Source organism: Strix uralensis, chromosome 6 (assembly GCF_047716275.1).
Source record: "Strix uralensis isolate ZFMK-TIS-50842 chromosome 6, bStrUra1, whole genome shotgun sequence".
NCBI lineage: Eukaryota > Metazoa > Chordata > Aves > Strigiformes > Strigidae > Strix > Strix uralensis.
Window position 1 is genome coordinate 16,826,342 of NC_133977.1, and position 17,355 is coordinate 16,843,696.

The window sequence follows — 17,355 nt, forward strand, 5'->3', positions numbered from 1 at the left end:
GAAGGTTGGGGTTTTTTTTCTGAATTCAGCCTAGAAATAAAGACTGAATGAGAGGGTGTTCTCCCACTGCACTCCAGTTTAGCAAAACTCTTTACTCTGAGTCACCAGTTACATCCTTGCTCTTAGATTTTTATACCACAAAAAAATTATGACTTCAGCCTACTGGTCTCTGCCTGAGGGAGTTACTTATTAAAATGCCATTGGTGTGGCTGCAGTCCATTAGCTAACTTACCTTCATACCCATAAAGCTGAAAGGGCTGCCCAGAACTTTTACAATCACTCTCTGGAAAAGGTACTGAGAACGCCACAGACTTATGTTTATTGTACACCAGGACTGTAACAACTGCTATGGGATTAGGATACAGAGCAGCACCGCATGCAGAGGTCACATTTCCTTGGTGATTTAAAGGTTCAGTCTTTCTCTGACTTAATTTAGAAAACCAATACAAAGCCTACCTTCGTTAGAAAATAATTTTTTTATAGTATTTCAAAGCACGGTGATTAAATAACTATAGATCACAAATTTAAAATCTAGATTTCATCACCTAGCAAACTGAGGAATTTTTTTTTTTAATAACCTCTTAGTTAGATCAGCTTTGTGTTCCTGGTGCTAAGTGATAACATATTTTGCGTTAGTGCTCAGCATCAGGGATTTCTAACACCCTGCACCAACAGGTTAATTAACCCTTCCAAACAGCCTACAGAGCCACCTCACAAGGCTTTTGACAGTCCTAAACCAATTACACTACACACTACCTTTATTCAAAGGCACAAATATGCTGTTTCACTATAGCGTTTCTCATGAAAATGCAAAACACCTTCAAAAAGTAGTGCAGCAAACCTCACTTGAGGTCCAGCAGTCTCCTTGTTACCTGAAAAGACTCCGTGCCCTGAAAGAATCAGTCAGCTCACTGTAAGAAAAGGGATGAACCAACAATTGAATGTGGCATTGCCTAATCTTGCCACTGTTATGTATCTGCATAGAACTGAGCACTATTTCTGTTCCAAAAGAATTTCAGCATAGACGCTAGATACTGGCTTTTTCCTGAGACTGCAGTACACATTTAGTCACAGCTCCAATAATGAAAATACTTCATGTAGTTGTTTTCCTGATACAGTATCAATTTACTTTGCTGTCTGTTGTCTAGCAGTGAGTTATTTAGTGAGCTATGATGATGCAAATGTACCAGAAAACATCAAAGAGTAAAATATAATGCTCCCTAGACAATGTTACATACAGTTAACAGAGTCAACTTCTCTTGTTCTTTGGACAGCACATACACACATCCAGTACTAAGGCAGGCAATATATGCATCAGAACCATCCAAACAAGAAAACAAACACTGTCCAGACTGCACCACAGTAAAACAGTACTTTAGATTATAGAGACTTAACTAATCAGTAATAACCAGTGTCTTCTGCATTTCAAATCTCCAGTATATTAACCTACTTTGTTCCAAGTGCCACAGCCATTAAAATGCTCAAGTCAAGAGTTTCAGTTAATACCGGGTGAAACAACAGGACTTTTTTAAAAACAGTAACTACAAAAATAAAAGCATGATTTCTTGATGGTCTCCCTGAATCACAGTCACCTAAATAAAGCTTCAATCCAGGAAAAGCTTAGCAGGAAAGCAATGATGCTTTTTTTTTTTTTTTTTGTATGTGTAAAAAAAGACCAGGAACTACAAGTAAATAGCAGCTGAGCAACAGATGAGGCACTAAGTGAAATCTGTTAGCAACTGCTAACAGCTTTGCTATTTTCTGTTGTGAAATTAAAAAAAAAGTAAAAAACCAATGCAGTAGCAATTCCAATATGTTCAAAAATCTCAGATGCAAAAGACTAAAGCTCAGTGCTTCTTGTACTACAGATAAATACTTGGGTTTGGTTTTAATATCTTGAAATGTTTTGTTATTGATTATGAGGCAGAAACAAGACAATTCACATGGACATACTATCAAGATAAAACTTGTTATAGCTGTATATGTGACCCAGCAAGTATAGCACAAAAATCCCACCATAGACAAGTGCGACTTCCCAGCAGCTGCTTTAGCCTCAAATTCTACTTCCCTTTGTCCTTTACACCTGAGCCCTAGTCATTCACCAGAAAGTGCATGTGTCTTAATTAGCACTGAGCTTTCTGGCAAGATCTCAGAATATTTTCATTGTCCTTCTGGACCTGGAGCTTTCACCACAGATGATCATTTCCTACTTATCTCAACCCAATCTTGACATGGGTTCAGCAAGTCTGTTTCCTGTTTGAACACATCTACACGGTACAGCAGAACTATGCAGGTACATCTGAAACAGCTCTGAACAAAGCACCCCACAAATTACAAACAGTATTAATGTATCAGTGTGGGGTTCCAGCTCTCAGGAGGATCAGTCAGGAGGCTGCAGTCACTGGACTAGTTTAAAAAATTCATGGCATCACCCAGTTCCAGGGAGGTATATCCTCTTCCCACTCCTGCCAGCTGCTTTCTTAACTTCTCTTGGGTCTTTCTCTTCTGTCAGTCTAGCAGAGTCTCTGTACCTTGTTCCTCATTTTGGTAGTCTCCCACATGTGGGGATCACAGTACAACTACTACCATATCTACAAAAAGCACACTACAGGTTTCCTTCTCCATCCAGCTTTCTGCTCCCTTATGGTGTTTCCATTTCTAATGCCTCCTATGGCAGGTTCCCCTTCCAGTTTAAAATCAGCATGTCAAAAACTCACCTCATCTCCGTTTCTAAATACTTCTCTCTACTTCTTTCTCTCTTAAGCTACCAAGAATTAGTAGTCACCTTGCCTGCTGCAGAAACTCACAACTTTGTAGTATTCAGCTTCTCTCTTTCCTTCCACAGATGTTCTACCAATAAAACATGCCAGTTTCATCTCCACAATGTCACAAAAAAATCTGCCTGTTACTTTCCATCCGTGCTGTTAAAATACTTGATCATTCAAACTTTCTTACTGCGGTCTCCTCCTCGCTAGCCCTTCTCACACTCACTCCTCACATCAGTGCAAAACTCCAGTTTGAAAAATACCTTCTGAATCTAGTATTTAGTCAGTATTTGACCCCTTCTAAGTTCCCATATTAGTTTTCTATTATTTAAAATCATTCAGACTAATTGTTTTAGTTTTTCATGTCATCCACAGCAGTTTCTCCCTGAAAAAATAGCAGCCTGGTTTTGCTCATCTTGAGTGGGACCATAGGGTCCCCAGTTCTTTTGTACACTCACACTGTTTGCTCTTTGTTCAGTCTTTACAGGTCATTACACTTCTTTCACGTTTGTCATGGCTGGGATTCCCTAGGTCTTTTACCTTCTCATGAAAGAATTTTTTTTCAAGAACAGTTTTTAGAAATTTTAGGAAGAAACACTGACAAGGACACAGAACCTCTAAAAACCTCCAAACTGAACTGTTAGCTCTGACATACAACTCCTCCTCGTTCATTATAACCTGTTGCTTCCATATTTGTGGCTTTGTAGAGATTTTCCATGGTGTGGGATAGAAATTCCCATTCTGTGCTGCCATACAGATAAATAAACGCTATTAACAACTACTGTCTGCTGGGAAGACTATCAATCTAAATAAAAAGCAAGCTTATGAAAAGAACAGATGTATAAAGCTTGTGTACAACCAAAATGTGAAATATATTCTGAAAAAGGGAATCACTAAGAATGGCAACCTATTGTTCCCAGCTTTGCATATTGATCATTATCAGATTTTTTTTGTCAACTACAATCGCTTGTTTGGGTTCTGATGTTATCCCATGTTCTTTCTGGTTCAGGCATCACACCCCGTAAGTAATACTTTGCACTTCAAACTTCGAATCTGCCAGTGATACATGAAAGAGAATACTTATGCTTTTGTCAGACCTCTGTGTCACTCCTCTCCTCTTCCAACAGCCCTGTTCACACCAAAGAGTTAAAAAGAAGAAAGAAAATAGACATAAAGCTTAAGATACACAAGAGAGTTGCTGAAGTCACCCTCCTAATTATTCGGTGTTTTGACTAGTGTTCCACCTTAAGCCCTCTTTCTTTAAACAGTATGAACACAAATGCACGTGCAATGCACAGGTGTACGTGCCTCCTCAGCATTCCTAAAGAGCCCCATTTGGATGCAGACTGGTATGCCCACACACCTTCATCTTACAAACACTAACAACTGCTGAAATCATGCAAATTTGGCACATAAGCATGCCTGTATATTTTTGACAATATCTCTACAGTGTTCAGAAGTTGGTAAGACAATTTTGATGATTCTTATTGATGATACATGGAAGAAAGTCAGCTAAAACCTTCCATGTCAATACAACCCATTTGACTCCAGAGGACATATCAACAGAAAGCTGCAATGCGAGTTCATATATCACCGTCCTAATGAATATCATTGTAAATTAATAATGTTGCAGATGAATTTCTCAGATCTAGTTAAATGCATCTTTGTCTAAGCAATGATTGTGGCTTTTGTATGTATACAGCATGCTAAGAAATACCAATAGCCTCCAAATTAAGTGTTCAGTGCCACAAGTAACCACATGGTCAGTCTAATCTCCTCCAGGTGACTATTAAATTTCATTTGCATACTCTATATTAATGGCAAAGATCTACTTAAACAGAAACACTTTAATCCTCGATAGAGTAAACAGGTACCAGAGGCAGGGGTGATAGCAACCAGAGCGCCTACAGCACCAAAGGCTCCAGCAATAGCAAGGAAATGGCCTGAAGAACTTTGTCTGAACTCTGATGATTGCAGAGATGCAAAACCAACCAACAGCCATGGAAGAAATCCAAACACTTGCAAGTTGGGCAGGGAGGATGGTGACCTTTTGTCCACTGCAGGCAATGGCTGAAGCTGTGAAGCACAGATTTTATCATAGCTAGTGGTTTTCAGCAACTGCAAATGTTACTGGACTGTTTACAGTAACACAAGCAATCCTGCTCTCCCCAAAGCTTGTGAAGGAAGCAGATAAGCAAAGAAGAGAAGGCAAAGGTCTGAGCGTGGGAGTGGGTCGTGTATTACTCAGAAATATTGCCCACAAAGCCTTCCCCACCGACACACACTTGTTTTTAGCATGAAACCTTGAATCTTTTCTGACATATGGGAATGAATTTCAAAGGCACAAAAAGACATTTTGTCTGCCAAATGTCTTCTGCCTCAGCTACAAGTTTGGTGTAAAAGTATAAACTGCTTTCTTTTTAAATAACATAAACATTATTTTGAGTCCAAGTGAAATAATTTTTCCACTACTTCATGAGAGTATCCGTTGTTTCCTACATTATAATGAGAATGGGTGGCTGTTTTGCCTTGCAAAATGTCGTACCTCAACATGACACCAAAGCCCTTCTTCTTTTTCTTTTCTGGGTCTTCATTTTCTTCCTTCCTTTTCTTCTCCTTGATTTTAGCTTTGCCCTTTTCCTTTTTCTTCTCTTTATCTCTATTTTTTTTGTCTTTTTTTGCTTTGGTTTCTGCATCTTCTATTTCAGGGTTCCCCGGAAGGGCAGATTCCATGTTCTGAGCTTCTTGACCAGAGTGAGAGCTCTTATCAGAGAAACCATCTGTACAGAATGAAAAAGAATCAGTGAGGATGGCTAGGGGCCACCAAAATGCAAACACATGAAATACAGCATGAGTATCTACAGAATGCTCAAATGACTCACGACACTTACTCATTTAATTGAGTAATTTAGAAAGCAGACTAAACATATCTAGTGAATTCAAGCAGATTTCTATTGTAAATTAAATACAGTTATTTTAGTGACTTGTTTTCTAGTTATTATTCCTGATACAAAAATCCTGACATGGTAAAACACTATTCTATTTGAAATCTAGCTTGTTAACCTCCATCAGCTCGAGAAAACTGACATACTGGGATGCAAACACTGCGCGCTTACTTCAACAAGTGATTCTGGCAACTGACATAACCAATCTACGTAACAAAATGATTTCATTCCCTCCCTGGAATCTTTCTATTTTAATGGCTGAACAAGAAATAGATAAACTGTTCTGTCTGGTTGGAGAAGAGCTGTGTTGTTTCTATGTGGGGGGCTCAGGATCCAAGCACAGTCTTATGCTTCATGCTAAAGGAGACATATTTCCAGACTGGGGTCTGTAAGCCCATGGTGACAGAATGAGCAGCAGGGTGCTATCAATACACTCTGCCTTGTCTATAACAGGAAACAAATTTCCTGGTTGGAGAAGCGGGAATTGTAGACAGCTCTGTAAAACGAGCAAGATAATTTTTAATGTAATCTGAAGAAGGCAGCTGCTTCTTGAAGTTGAAAAATATAATTATTTAAGGATTGAGTTCTAAATCCTCCAACTCACCCCTGCCCCAGAGGAGATCAGTGAAAGACTTTACACTAAACCCAGTCAAGGTTGGACATGGTACAGCAAAGACAGCTCTATTCAGTGGAAGACACGAGCAGCTTTTGAAATGTGATCAACTTCAATTGGACTAAATCACTTGCTTATGTGCTTTATTGACTTGGCCCTCAGCAGTGCTGAGTGAAGGTGGCTCCCTCAATAAGTGCCATTTAGCAACATACCCTCTTCTCCATCTTCAGGTCCATCATAAGACTTGTCAATGGCAGCTCGGAAACTCTCATTACACCCCCGACCACGGACCACGTGAGGCCTGGGTCTGTGAAAAGGCAGTTCATTCTTCCTAACTTCAGCCACAGCAGTCTGAAGGCTCTCAAGAGAACTGGACTTCTTCAATCCCAGAGTAGGACCGAAGTCTTTGCCAGACGAGTCTGGAAAACAAATAGTTACATTTTTATACCTAAAACCACACAGAGAAATGAAACTAGTCAGACACATTTAATTGTGTACTTTATTACTTGGGGCCTTTGAAATAATATGCAATCAATGTAATTTGTTCTAAAAATAACATCAAGTTAAACCTAGTTCAGTAGATATCCTCATTCAAACTTGGAGGCAATGGCACACAATTTACAGACCTGACAACAGTGATGGGCAATAGCTGGCTTGCTCTGTGTCACTTTAAAGCCTGCACCAGTGGCAAGGATGGGTTTGCTTCTTCCCCCTCTGACAGCAATGTCCAGCTGGACACTGCTAACAGTCTCAAGGAGAACATTATCCTTGGACTCACAAACACTGCCACACAACAAGAGTTTTGGTTTTTAGAGTGAGTCAGGTTGTATGAATGGTTGATATTTTCAAACGCATTTCTCCTGTGAGATTATTAGTTCTCTCACAGTCTTATCTAACCTCCTTCAAGCTGAAAGTGGTGCTCTGATATCAACATACACAGCAGGTTTTTCAAGAAACAAATATTTCCAACAAAGTACAAGTTAACATAAATGATGTTGCTGCCTCTTTCCTTGTTTACAGGCATAAGAAAGCACTTCATACCAAAAAAAAAAGCAAATACCTTCCCAAATCTCTCAAACCTTTCCTCTCTTTGAATGCTTGACTTTCTGACCCTTAGAAAGGCTTTATTTTGTGGTAGCGTTAGTGTTAATTAGTATTAATATGATAGTAGAATAGGTCAAGAAAAAATTTCAACGAAGACATGCGTACCAATCAGCAAAGAAATTCACAGCTTAATTTAAAAGCCTTTGTAGCACCTACTTAGTTTTTGTATGGCAGACCGGTAGATGTGACACACAGACACTGAGGAAGAGACCTTGCCTTGCAATATGCCTTCTGTCTTTGAGGACATAAATACTTTTATTTTCAACTTTTAAGTGATATTAGTGTAAGCAACAGGAGGATATAAGAACACAAGACATTCACATACATGTCCATATACTGTCATGCCTGAAGAGATTCAAGGATCACAGAAAAGACAGGTAGGTTAGTATTGTATGCTATGATTTTAGCAATCCTAGAGAGAGGTATTTCTGAACAAAACAGTGTAATCAGTGAATTCTTAAAAGGAAAAAAAGCTAAGAATTGGCACCAAATAGAGACTAATCAGTAGTGTCTACATAAAGCAATTTACACGTCGATTACCTGCAGACTGGTATGTAGCTGCAAATAAGGTGGGGTGTGGGGGGTGCGTGTGGAGACAAGTTCAAGGGAAGCCTGGTGGCTCCCTCACACAGTGCAAACTTCTTTTGTTCCCTAATTACCATTTTGGAGACTGGCATTATTGCCAAATTAGCAAGTGCTAAAATGGAGTTAGAGCAATGACTTGCACACAACATAAAGGTGCTTAAAATCACTAAAAACCTGTGCATTAGTAAGAGGCACTGTGGTGCCTATCTCAGGCTGAGAAGGAACAAAACCAAGGGAAGCATAATCACTGTAAAAGGCAGCAAAGTGAAAGCCACTCTGATCAGCGGAGAAAAAGCTTTCTTGTTTTTCAGTCAGAAAGCAGCTTTGATGGGTTGCTTTCGCAGAAGATCGGGCACAGCGGTAATTCTGGCAGAGCTCGGCAGCTGCAGCGGCCCGGGGCAAGCGGAGCTCTGCCAGGCGGGCTCGCAGGCCTAAGCCGAGGGCTGCCTGAGCCGAGGTGGGCGAAGGCGCGCCGAGGGCTACAGCTGCGGGCCGCAGGCGACCAGTGCCGCAGGGAGGGGTATCCCCTGGGGGTGGTTTAGGGGCGACTACAGCGCCTACAAGGGAGCTGTGGCCGCTGTGAGGGGCCGCCCATCAGCGGCACCCGCCGCTCGGGCAGGTTGAGTAGCCAGGGCTGACTCGCAGGCAGCTGCAGCCACCCAGCCACCTGAAACAGCACTGTCAAAAGCCAGCGGGAAGGCGTTTATATGCACACCCCAGTACAAGCTGTACTATATTAAAGTAGTGCCCTAAGCTGTATTACCTGAAAAAAAAGTCTCAGGTTAAATGCCGGTTAGAGCCTGTCTTATATAAAGCTAAGCCAATTACTCAGACCAGAAGACTACTCTTAAGATATTAAGGCCATTCCTAAGAAAATCCAAGCCAATACCTAAGGCTGGGAGTGATACACTCTAATGTCACACGTACCAGAAAACAAGCTGTCTGCTCGGCCTCGCTGCAGTTTGCCCTGCACACACTGTGATGCAGTTTTTAGGCACCTCGTCACATACTATCTAGCTCAGTCAGGGTCACCAAGAAAAGTTTCTTTGACCAATACTTGCCTTCATTTCATGGGAAACCCAGACTTACTGGCAAAGCATGTTTCTTTCTGTAGAAATAGTCTTTATTTTGCTATTTTGTCCTAACATGAAAGTCCCCGAGGAATTAACTTTAGTAATAACTAGCAATAACTTGGGGTTTGATATTTTGAAGAGAATACTTAGAGTAACTTTCATGTAGTATTTTCAGTTTGCTACTAGAAAGAAGAAAAAAGAAGCTAAATGGAGCACTCTTTAGCTACCAAGTAAATGAAGAACACCACTGCCTTGGAAAACTGAGTATTTTTTCTAACGTCCCCAAAAGAAATAGAACTGGCTTGTGGTCATTTCATTGCCTAACATCATCAAATAATGGGTTACCTTAAAGGACAGTATAAAATGACAAAGATTAACTGTATTTCTCCTTACTGGCAAAGAAAGTTAAATTTCATCTGTGATTGTCATGTGTTCCATCATTTAAAAGGTGTCCTCATGTATTCAAAAACTTACTGAGAACCTTTAGTAACAGATTGGTATTAAGCATTTAGTTGCCCCTTTTTAAGACTAATAATTTAGTCTGCGATTTCACTGTCAACATTGGAAGTTTCTCACTGTAACCATCAAAATCCACCCGTGGAGAAGCATCTGAACCTAAGTGAAAAATAATTGCATTTCTTCTTATTGATGAGAGTAGTAAGAATGCAACCTCATTAAGAAGGGGGACATTAAGTCAAGGAGTTTACATCCTTGAACACTCTCACCAGGGTTTTCACTGAGAACTTAATATTTTTCCTGTTCAGCTTTTATTCATTTTTTCTTTCATTGTAAGGCTGCAGCAATCACATATTAGTGCACAACTACAGATACAGGAGCTGAGGAGCTTCCCTAAGCAGGGAGACCAGTCTCCTTGCTTTCACAGACAGCTTCTGTTAATGGATGCTTTACAGAGAAATGCACAAGTGCCAGATCCCAACTAGCGAAATTTCTCTCACCTGTCCCTGCCCAGTACCTTTTCCATTTCTGCAGACCTTCAGGAGTGCCATAAGCCTGAAAACATGAATTCTTCCTCATGGGTTTTAAAAAAAAGCCCCAACCAACAGATAAACACCCCCCCCCAATCTTTTACAAATTAACAGGCATGGGGTGTGTGTGTACATATCTAGCCCTACCCAGATTTTGAACACAAAAATACAGTTTGGCAATGAGAAATTTAATTGTTCACTGTGTAAAAATGTTTCTTTTTACGGATTTTGAATTCTTGAGCCCTCATTTTACTGCTTCTTGTAGTACAATGATAAAAAGTCAACTGAAGCATCCACTTTATTTTTTTTATAAATAGTGAATTACTTTATGCATATCTACTGAATTTATGAGAGAAAACAACAACTGACATCAGTACCTGCCTAGGACTGGCTGAAACCAAGTTGCTGGTTTCTAGACGGTATCTGTAACTGACTTTAACTGAGATGGTATTACATGTACCTCAATTTTCTGCTCAATGCCAGCATGGCTACTGCAGATTTTTTTTCTTAATGTACTAGTAAAAGCAAACCTGATTTCTGTTCTTTTATTACTATTATTATTAGTTTCAGGTATTTCCAGGGTTCTCTTTTTCCCACATCTACACATTCCTTTCTTTTTTTATACCCCAGCAGAAGGAAACATGCCAAAAGTGAGATGTCAGTCACGAAAATCAAATGGAAACAAATGACACAGTGTTGTGGGCAACACAAGCCACCCCAAAGATGCATCCAGAGAGAATGGAATTGAAGAGAAGACATGAATCACTGCCACACTAAATGAAATATAACTCCTAAGACACCCCAAACAGTAAACATTTTATGTATCTATCATTAATTTTACTTCTTGTATGATTCTTCTTGAAAACTGAAACTATATGAATATGCCTAAAGGATAATATTTAGAGGAACATATTTGTGTGAGCTAGACTAATTCACTATTTACATTTTGAAAGATATAGTGAGGTAAAACCAGTTATGAAGAAAAAAAGAAGGGAAGGTGTCACAGAGACTGAGAAATTAGAATAAACACAAAGTTGGAATAGATTATAAATAACTCTGTATCTACCAGAGCCCTAAACACACACATTCCTGCTTCCTACTGCATTGCACATGATGGAGGTACATGTGTTATTAGGGAAAAGAAAATGGTTATGGAAACGGTGAGTCTTTTACCTTGTGGGATGCTGGAGATAGCACATGAGTGCTTTTAGCAGGCACACAACTGCTTGTTCATGAAACACCAAGGCTGACTTCTTTTGTGGTAGGACTCAGAGTGAGATATGCCAACAGCTTCTCAGGAAGCAGCTACAGCCCAGTGCCTGTTCTGTTTTGGACATACACCTTGGGAAACATTCATGATGACCTACTTAGCCTCATTGAACTCGGGCCTACCCCAACCTAACTATCTAACTGCTTGCTCTATAGTTCTTTTTTCTCTAAAGGAACTGGGGCGTGTTTAAAATATCTTTTGATACATGTATGGTCCCATGATTTTCCAAATACAATCAATTCACTGAACTCATACATGTTTGAGGTTTTTTACACAAATTAATGTATCGCTAACCTTACATTGCCCCTGCAGAAGTGAGGATACCAAGCATGGTTTCAGAAACACCACAACTTTTGTTCATGAAGGAGAAACTCTGATTTCTCTTGTACAGAATCAAATGATGTAGGTATCAGGCTGGTAAAATAGGCTCCTCAGCAAAATGCAGTCAAAATATATCCCTGCTGTAGGGAAACCTTTTGTATGAGAATAAACCAGATCTGTTACCCAAGTGAAAGATGTCCAAAGATAGAAAAGGCAAGAGACAACTAGTAAGATTTGACTGCTTTACTCTCCCCTTAGCTCCTTTTGGAAATTTATCTCTAAATAAATTGGTGTATAAAGTGAAGACTGTGATTGTTTCTTTTAATAAGCATAAGGTCAAAAGATAAAACATTTGTCATTATTATCAATCTCCATGTGATATAAACGTCAGAAAATAGGTAGACAGACATGGGTTTTGGCCACAGGGTTGTAACATCATATGGTAACTTAATTTTCAATTCTTTCTGAATTATTTTGTTTAATGTAGCTTCATTTATTTCTGGTAGGATTCACTGTATGCACAACTGCAAAGGATTTTTTCCTCTTGCTTATATTTTTATATTGAGATACTTCCTCAATCATCAATCGATTCAATGCAGAGAATGACTTAGGAAGGAGAAATTTGAAAGTCATTACATCATTTAGCTTGTGATTTTCAAATGAAGAGATTTAATAAGACATTTTTGTAGAATAACCTTAGATCATACTGGAGCCTCGTCTTCAACACTAGGTTATACAGGTACCATAGAAAAGATTATGAAAGGCTTGATAAAAAGCAAGAGAAAAATCACTATCTTGCACTCACATATTAAAGACAACATGTATCATTTTGCTCATTTTATACCTCAGACCAAACATTCCAAATTAGAAGCAGGAATACTGAACACAGAACAACCTCACACCTGACAGGGAAAAAAAAAAATGAAATCTAAGAAAGAGAAATCAAAGCAGGGGAGAATTTAACAAGTTCTCTGATTAAAAGAGCCAGCTACAGTCTTCAGATTTACAGATATTTCAATCTATTTTACTACATATAATGATTGCAATTTAGCCCATATTTGCACAAACTGTAATTTCAACTATGAATAATGGCAGTTCACAATTTATAGTCCAGAAGGTACACCGAGCTTTAGTGAACTGACGAGGAAAGGCTTTGAATAAGGCAGCCATTTAGCAAGAGGCGAAAATGCACTACTGTCATCTTAGAAATGTATGCTGGTCATTGTTTTCTATAGTCTAGAAACAACAATGCTGCAGAAGAACGTGTTAATATTTCAAAAAGAATCATATGTACAGCATTAAACATCTCAAAAATGCTAATAAGTTTCACACTGCAACAATATTAAAGCTAAGAATTAGGAGCAAAAGAAAGAGGTTCAAGCAAAAACACTCAGAGAAATGGCAAATGCATTTGTTAGTGGTGAACGTTGGGCAAAATGTAACGAAGCCTGTCTTTGCATAAAAGAACGTCTGATGTTATCTGTTGAAATAATTAGTTTTCTTCATTTGGTTACACAAGTTTAACCTTTCACATAACCTTCTACTTCACAGTATAGCTCTGCATCCAGTGAAAACTTTTCCCAGGCATTTGAATCCCTACTCCTCCAGCAGGCTAGTAGTGTTTTCTCTCTTGTGCAAACTGAAACACTTGCCCTTTGAACAGGTCCCAGTATAAATTAAGCAATACCAGCTTCTACAAACCTGGATCTTTCTCCTCAATGATATTTATGTATATCAAATTGATTTTAGACATAGCTGTTACAACCTGCTAGAGAAAAACTGCTATAGGAAAAGCAATGCAGACAGGAAAAACTCCCGTTTTTACAAAATATGATTCCCCAGTGATTTCAGGCACCTTGTAAACTGATCAGTCTGGAATTGAGTAGTAGGAAAAAAAAGATTCCAGTGCCCTGTGATTGCTTTACTTCTACTTCCACACCCACCCTCTGATAAGGTCAAACATTTCAATCTAGCTTTAAAAGACTAGGAAATGCGACACTTTCTGAGATTAATTGATATAAATTACACTTCTCAAACTAAACCAGCATTTTTGTTCCCAGGCCAAAGTTTAACATGAAGTGAGAGTCCCTGCACTAATATCTAAACAAAGTCACTTCTAATGGTATGAGGCTAGCTCCTAAAGTGTTACCTTTGACCTGTGGGACAGAGGAGGAAACTTCTTCAGTAGCAAAACAGAAGATAGAAAGCAAATGCTTATGTTAAATTCACGGTTATGTTCTACTTCATTAAGCCTATTTTGAAATAAGCTGCTGAATTATTACTCAATCATCAGGCCTGAAATAAGATTTTTAAAAACGACTAATTTAAGTCAGAAGTAACAAATTAGAAGGATGCAAAAAGTTCATATTAAGCTTTCTGTTTTCTTTGCTAATTCAAAGGTTTTTTTGAATTCTTGTGAATGCAGAAAGAAATTCTCTCGTACCAATCATTTTATTCACAATTATTTTCTGTTTTTTAAAAGTGGTATGTCATTTTTATGCATCAAATTTTGGCCTGGACACATTTTTACAAACACTCTTATAAGCTACATGTAAAGATTGCTTTGAGCGTCATTCAGGGATTAATTTAGGCTATTGCAACAACAAGGAAGATGATTATTGTAAAAGAAAAGCCAACCCAAGGCAACAAAGAAAAATACATTTCAATTTCACCAACTTAACTTGCAATTAAAAAATAAATTACATAAAACACTTCCTTTGTGTGTGCTTTTCCTTATCTGTGAACATTAAGAGTATGTAAAGCTAGATTTCTAAAAAAATGACCTGGAAAAAGGATACCTTTTGTAATAATGGCATTGCTTTTGTACACCTGCCCACACTCTGATCAGTGAATCCTACATGCTTGACATATTTATGAGGTCTCTTTATTGCTAACCCCCCCACCATCAGACTGCCCAAGAGTCACTCTAATTTAAGATGCTCTAAATATTGTTGCCATGGGTGACACATGAACATGGAGTAAGGGAAAGCTCTGCTAATAAAAAGGCTTTCACAGCATTTCAGTCCTTGCTCATAAGTAAAGTTAAAATTTATGGCTTTTAAAATACTGGATCTGAGAGAGGTCAGGTTAAATGGCTGCTAGTAATAAAAGGAATCAATATGCCACAGCATCTGAAGCAGCCAGCAAACTAAATAAACACTTCATCCAAATCCACTTGGCCCTGAATTAAAAGAACATAAAATACTGTATTTATTTTGTTTGCCCTCCACCAGTCCGTGGTTTGCATCACTACATCCGCTAGAATTCTACACAGAGCAAGCAACAAACATATGTTGGCCAAGTAGCAATTAAACTGTATGTCAAGGCTAGGAGCAATTAACTGGGCATTAACCTTATCAGGGAACCACTTCTGGATTAGTCAACTACAAACAGGCAAACATCTCAGTCTGGGAAGATTCTGCAACGTGTATTTACAAAAGCTTCAGAGGACTCAGACTTTCTGTCTCAGGCACATACAGAGTAAATGAGCCATTTCCAATAATAGCCCTTTATTCATAAGCCCCGAACAAACCCAGAATCACCTTTACCAGTGATTAGCCTGTCCTATTAGCATAGAAATGCAAGACAATTTGTTCCTCACAGCACTTTAAAATAGAGCAGACCAAAAGAAGTAGTGAACTCACATCTTTTGTTCCTAATCTACATTTGGTTCAGTTTATACATTGATTTCCAGAAGTACTTATGAAAGCCATTTTCTTCTGTTTACTTGTACATATTTAAACAGAAAGTGCACAGGTTAATTTTCAGTTTAAGAAATTAATGCACGTTTTGCTTGAAGTTGCCAGCAGATAACCTGTAAAAAAAGGTGCATATACACCTGTAATCAATCTGTCTATATATGCACACATGCACAAAGGCCATTCATAAAGGCATGCGTATTTTTGAAATTGCTTTGTTTGTGAGTTTAGTAATATTTGTCTTGAAACAGTTTTGAGAAGTTGATGTCAAAATCCAACTCTTGAATGGGAAGATACAGAATTTTGTCAAACCTACTGTTAACTAACAGAAACACGTCATCTGGCACAGCTCTGACTCAAAATCCCTACAGAATTTGAAAGGATTATGTAGGTTTTCAGCAAAAGTCCTCAGCAAAGGTTCCTTTTTATTTCCTAGTGAGATTTTTAAGATCATTTGAATGCTTAAAAATTTGTTAACAGTATTTTATTATAGATTCCTCACAGCTGAATCCATAGTTGTAGTGATATTGGGGCTTTTACCTAGCTTTATTTTATATGCTTCACCTTTTTTTTTAATTAGTCCCCTTAAACTATCCTCTGTCCTGAAACTTCTTTGCTTGGTCATTCCAGAGAAGAGGATTGTTTCTAGTAAAACAAAAAACACTGAAGAATACACCTCCCTCTTGCCATATCTGAATAACTGAGGAGTAAGAAAAGTATGTTCTTCAGCAGGGTAATACTTTTTTTTTCCCCCCTCTTCACCAGCAACTCAAAAAGGACTGAAAGGAAACCTTTCAAGCTTTTCATGCAAGTAGGCTGTGAACTAGGTCCTTCACTACAGCTTTCAGGGAAGGAAAGTTTAATTTCCACGTCTAGCTTATTTCCTCTACAATTAGTTGGATCTGGGTAAACTTGTGCCTAAAGTACAGGAACAGAAATACATATGCATTCCCATAGGTACGTGAGTATACAATGATATTCCATGTGCACATTTTCAGCAACTGCAATGATCCCATGTACTGACACACCAGCAGCTAGAAAGGAATATTCACACATGCTCCTCAGCTTATGTGTTTAAATAAATTGCAAAGTTTAATAAGAAACTCAAAAAGGCAAAAGGTCATGTGAGCAGAGAGAACATAAGTAAAATAAAGACTTCAGTATTGAGAACAATTATTTTGTAGGTCTTAAAACATGAAAGGTATTTTCAGGGCTTTCTCCCACAAAACTGAATCCTTAGCAAAATCATGTCCAATTCACAGAACAAATGGCAAGGAATTTTCCTTCCAAACAGCTGCAGATAAGGATTTTGGTAAACTGTTGTGTAGTATGCAAAGACACAGACTCACACCCAATGACATGGGGCTGTCTTCTGGGGTTTTAACAGACATGATTCACAACTGGATTACAATCCCACCCTTGCTTAAAAATAAAGTCAAAATACTACCTTAGTTATACTGGTCAACGCCGAGACCAGTCCATACGATTTACTACTTCACACTTAACATTTTTTTGGGCTCGTATAGTACAACCCTTCCTTAAGAGGTTTGCAGCTCCCTTGCTAGATATGTCATGATGTGTCATTTTAATGAAAAGGTCATTTTTAAAAAGAAACTGGCAAGGATGTGAATGAGAGATCATATAAAGCTGGTTTTGCAAATCTGTTTTTTTGGGAAACTCGTTACACTCTTAGATGTTTAGCAAATGTGCACCTAGCCTTTAATATCCCCCATGGAAGAGGGAACCTCTCCAGATCTCTAAATTTTGTTTCCCCTGCAGCAATTTTTAGTATCCTAAAAATGTCACTCTATTATTTCCCAGTTATATGTTTAGGATCTTTTCAACATGCAGAGTTTTGCATTGCTACAATGTGTTTAAATAGCAAATTAGAAAAGCTTATGGAGTTGCTGCATGGAACAACTTAGAATATGATTTAACTCTAATAGCAAACGAATACAAACTTTTCTTGAGATTTTCTTATCCATTTTTCTTGCC

General features: G+C 38.4%; 1 protein-coding gene across 2 annotated transcripts in view; it reads right to left on the reverse strand.

Moving 5' to 3' along the window:
• The window catches only part of PARD3B (par-3 family cell polarity regulator beta), a 431,714-nt gene that overhangs the window by 140,269 nt on the left and 274,090 nt on the right, over positions 1-17,355 (reverse strand). For both annotated transcript variants that reach the window (XM_074872992.1, XM_074872991.1), the window contains exons 17-18: positions 6,536-6,742; positions 5,311-5,545 (exon numbers count right to left, since the gene is read on the reverse strand). In XM_074872992.1, the coding sequence (XP_074729093.1) occupies positions 5,311-5,545; positions 6,536-6,742 (442 nt within the window). The remainder of the gene's footprint in view (positions 1-5,310; positions 5,546-6,535; positions 6,743-17,355) is intronic.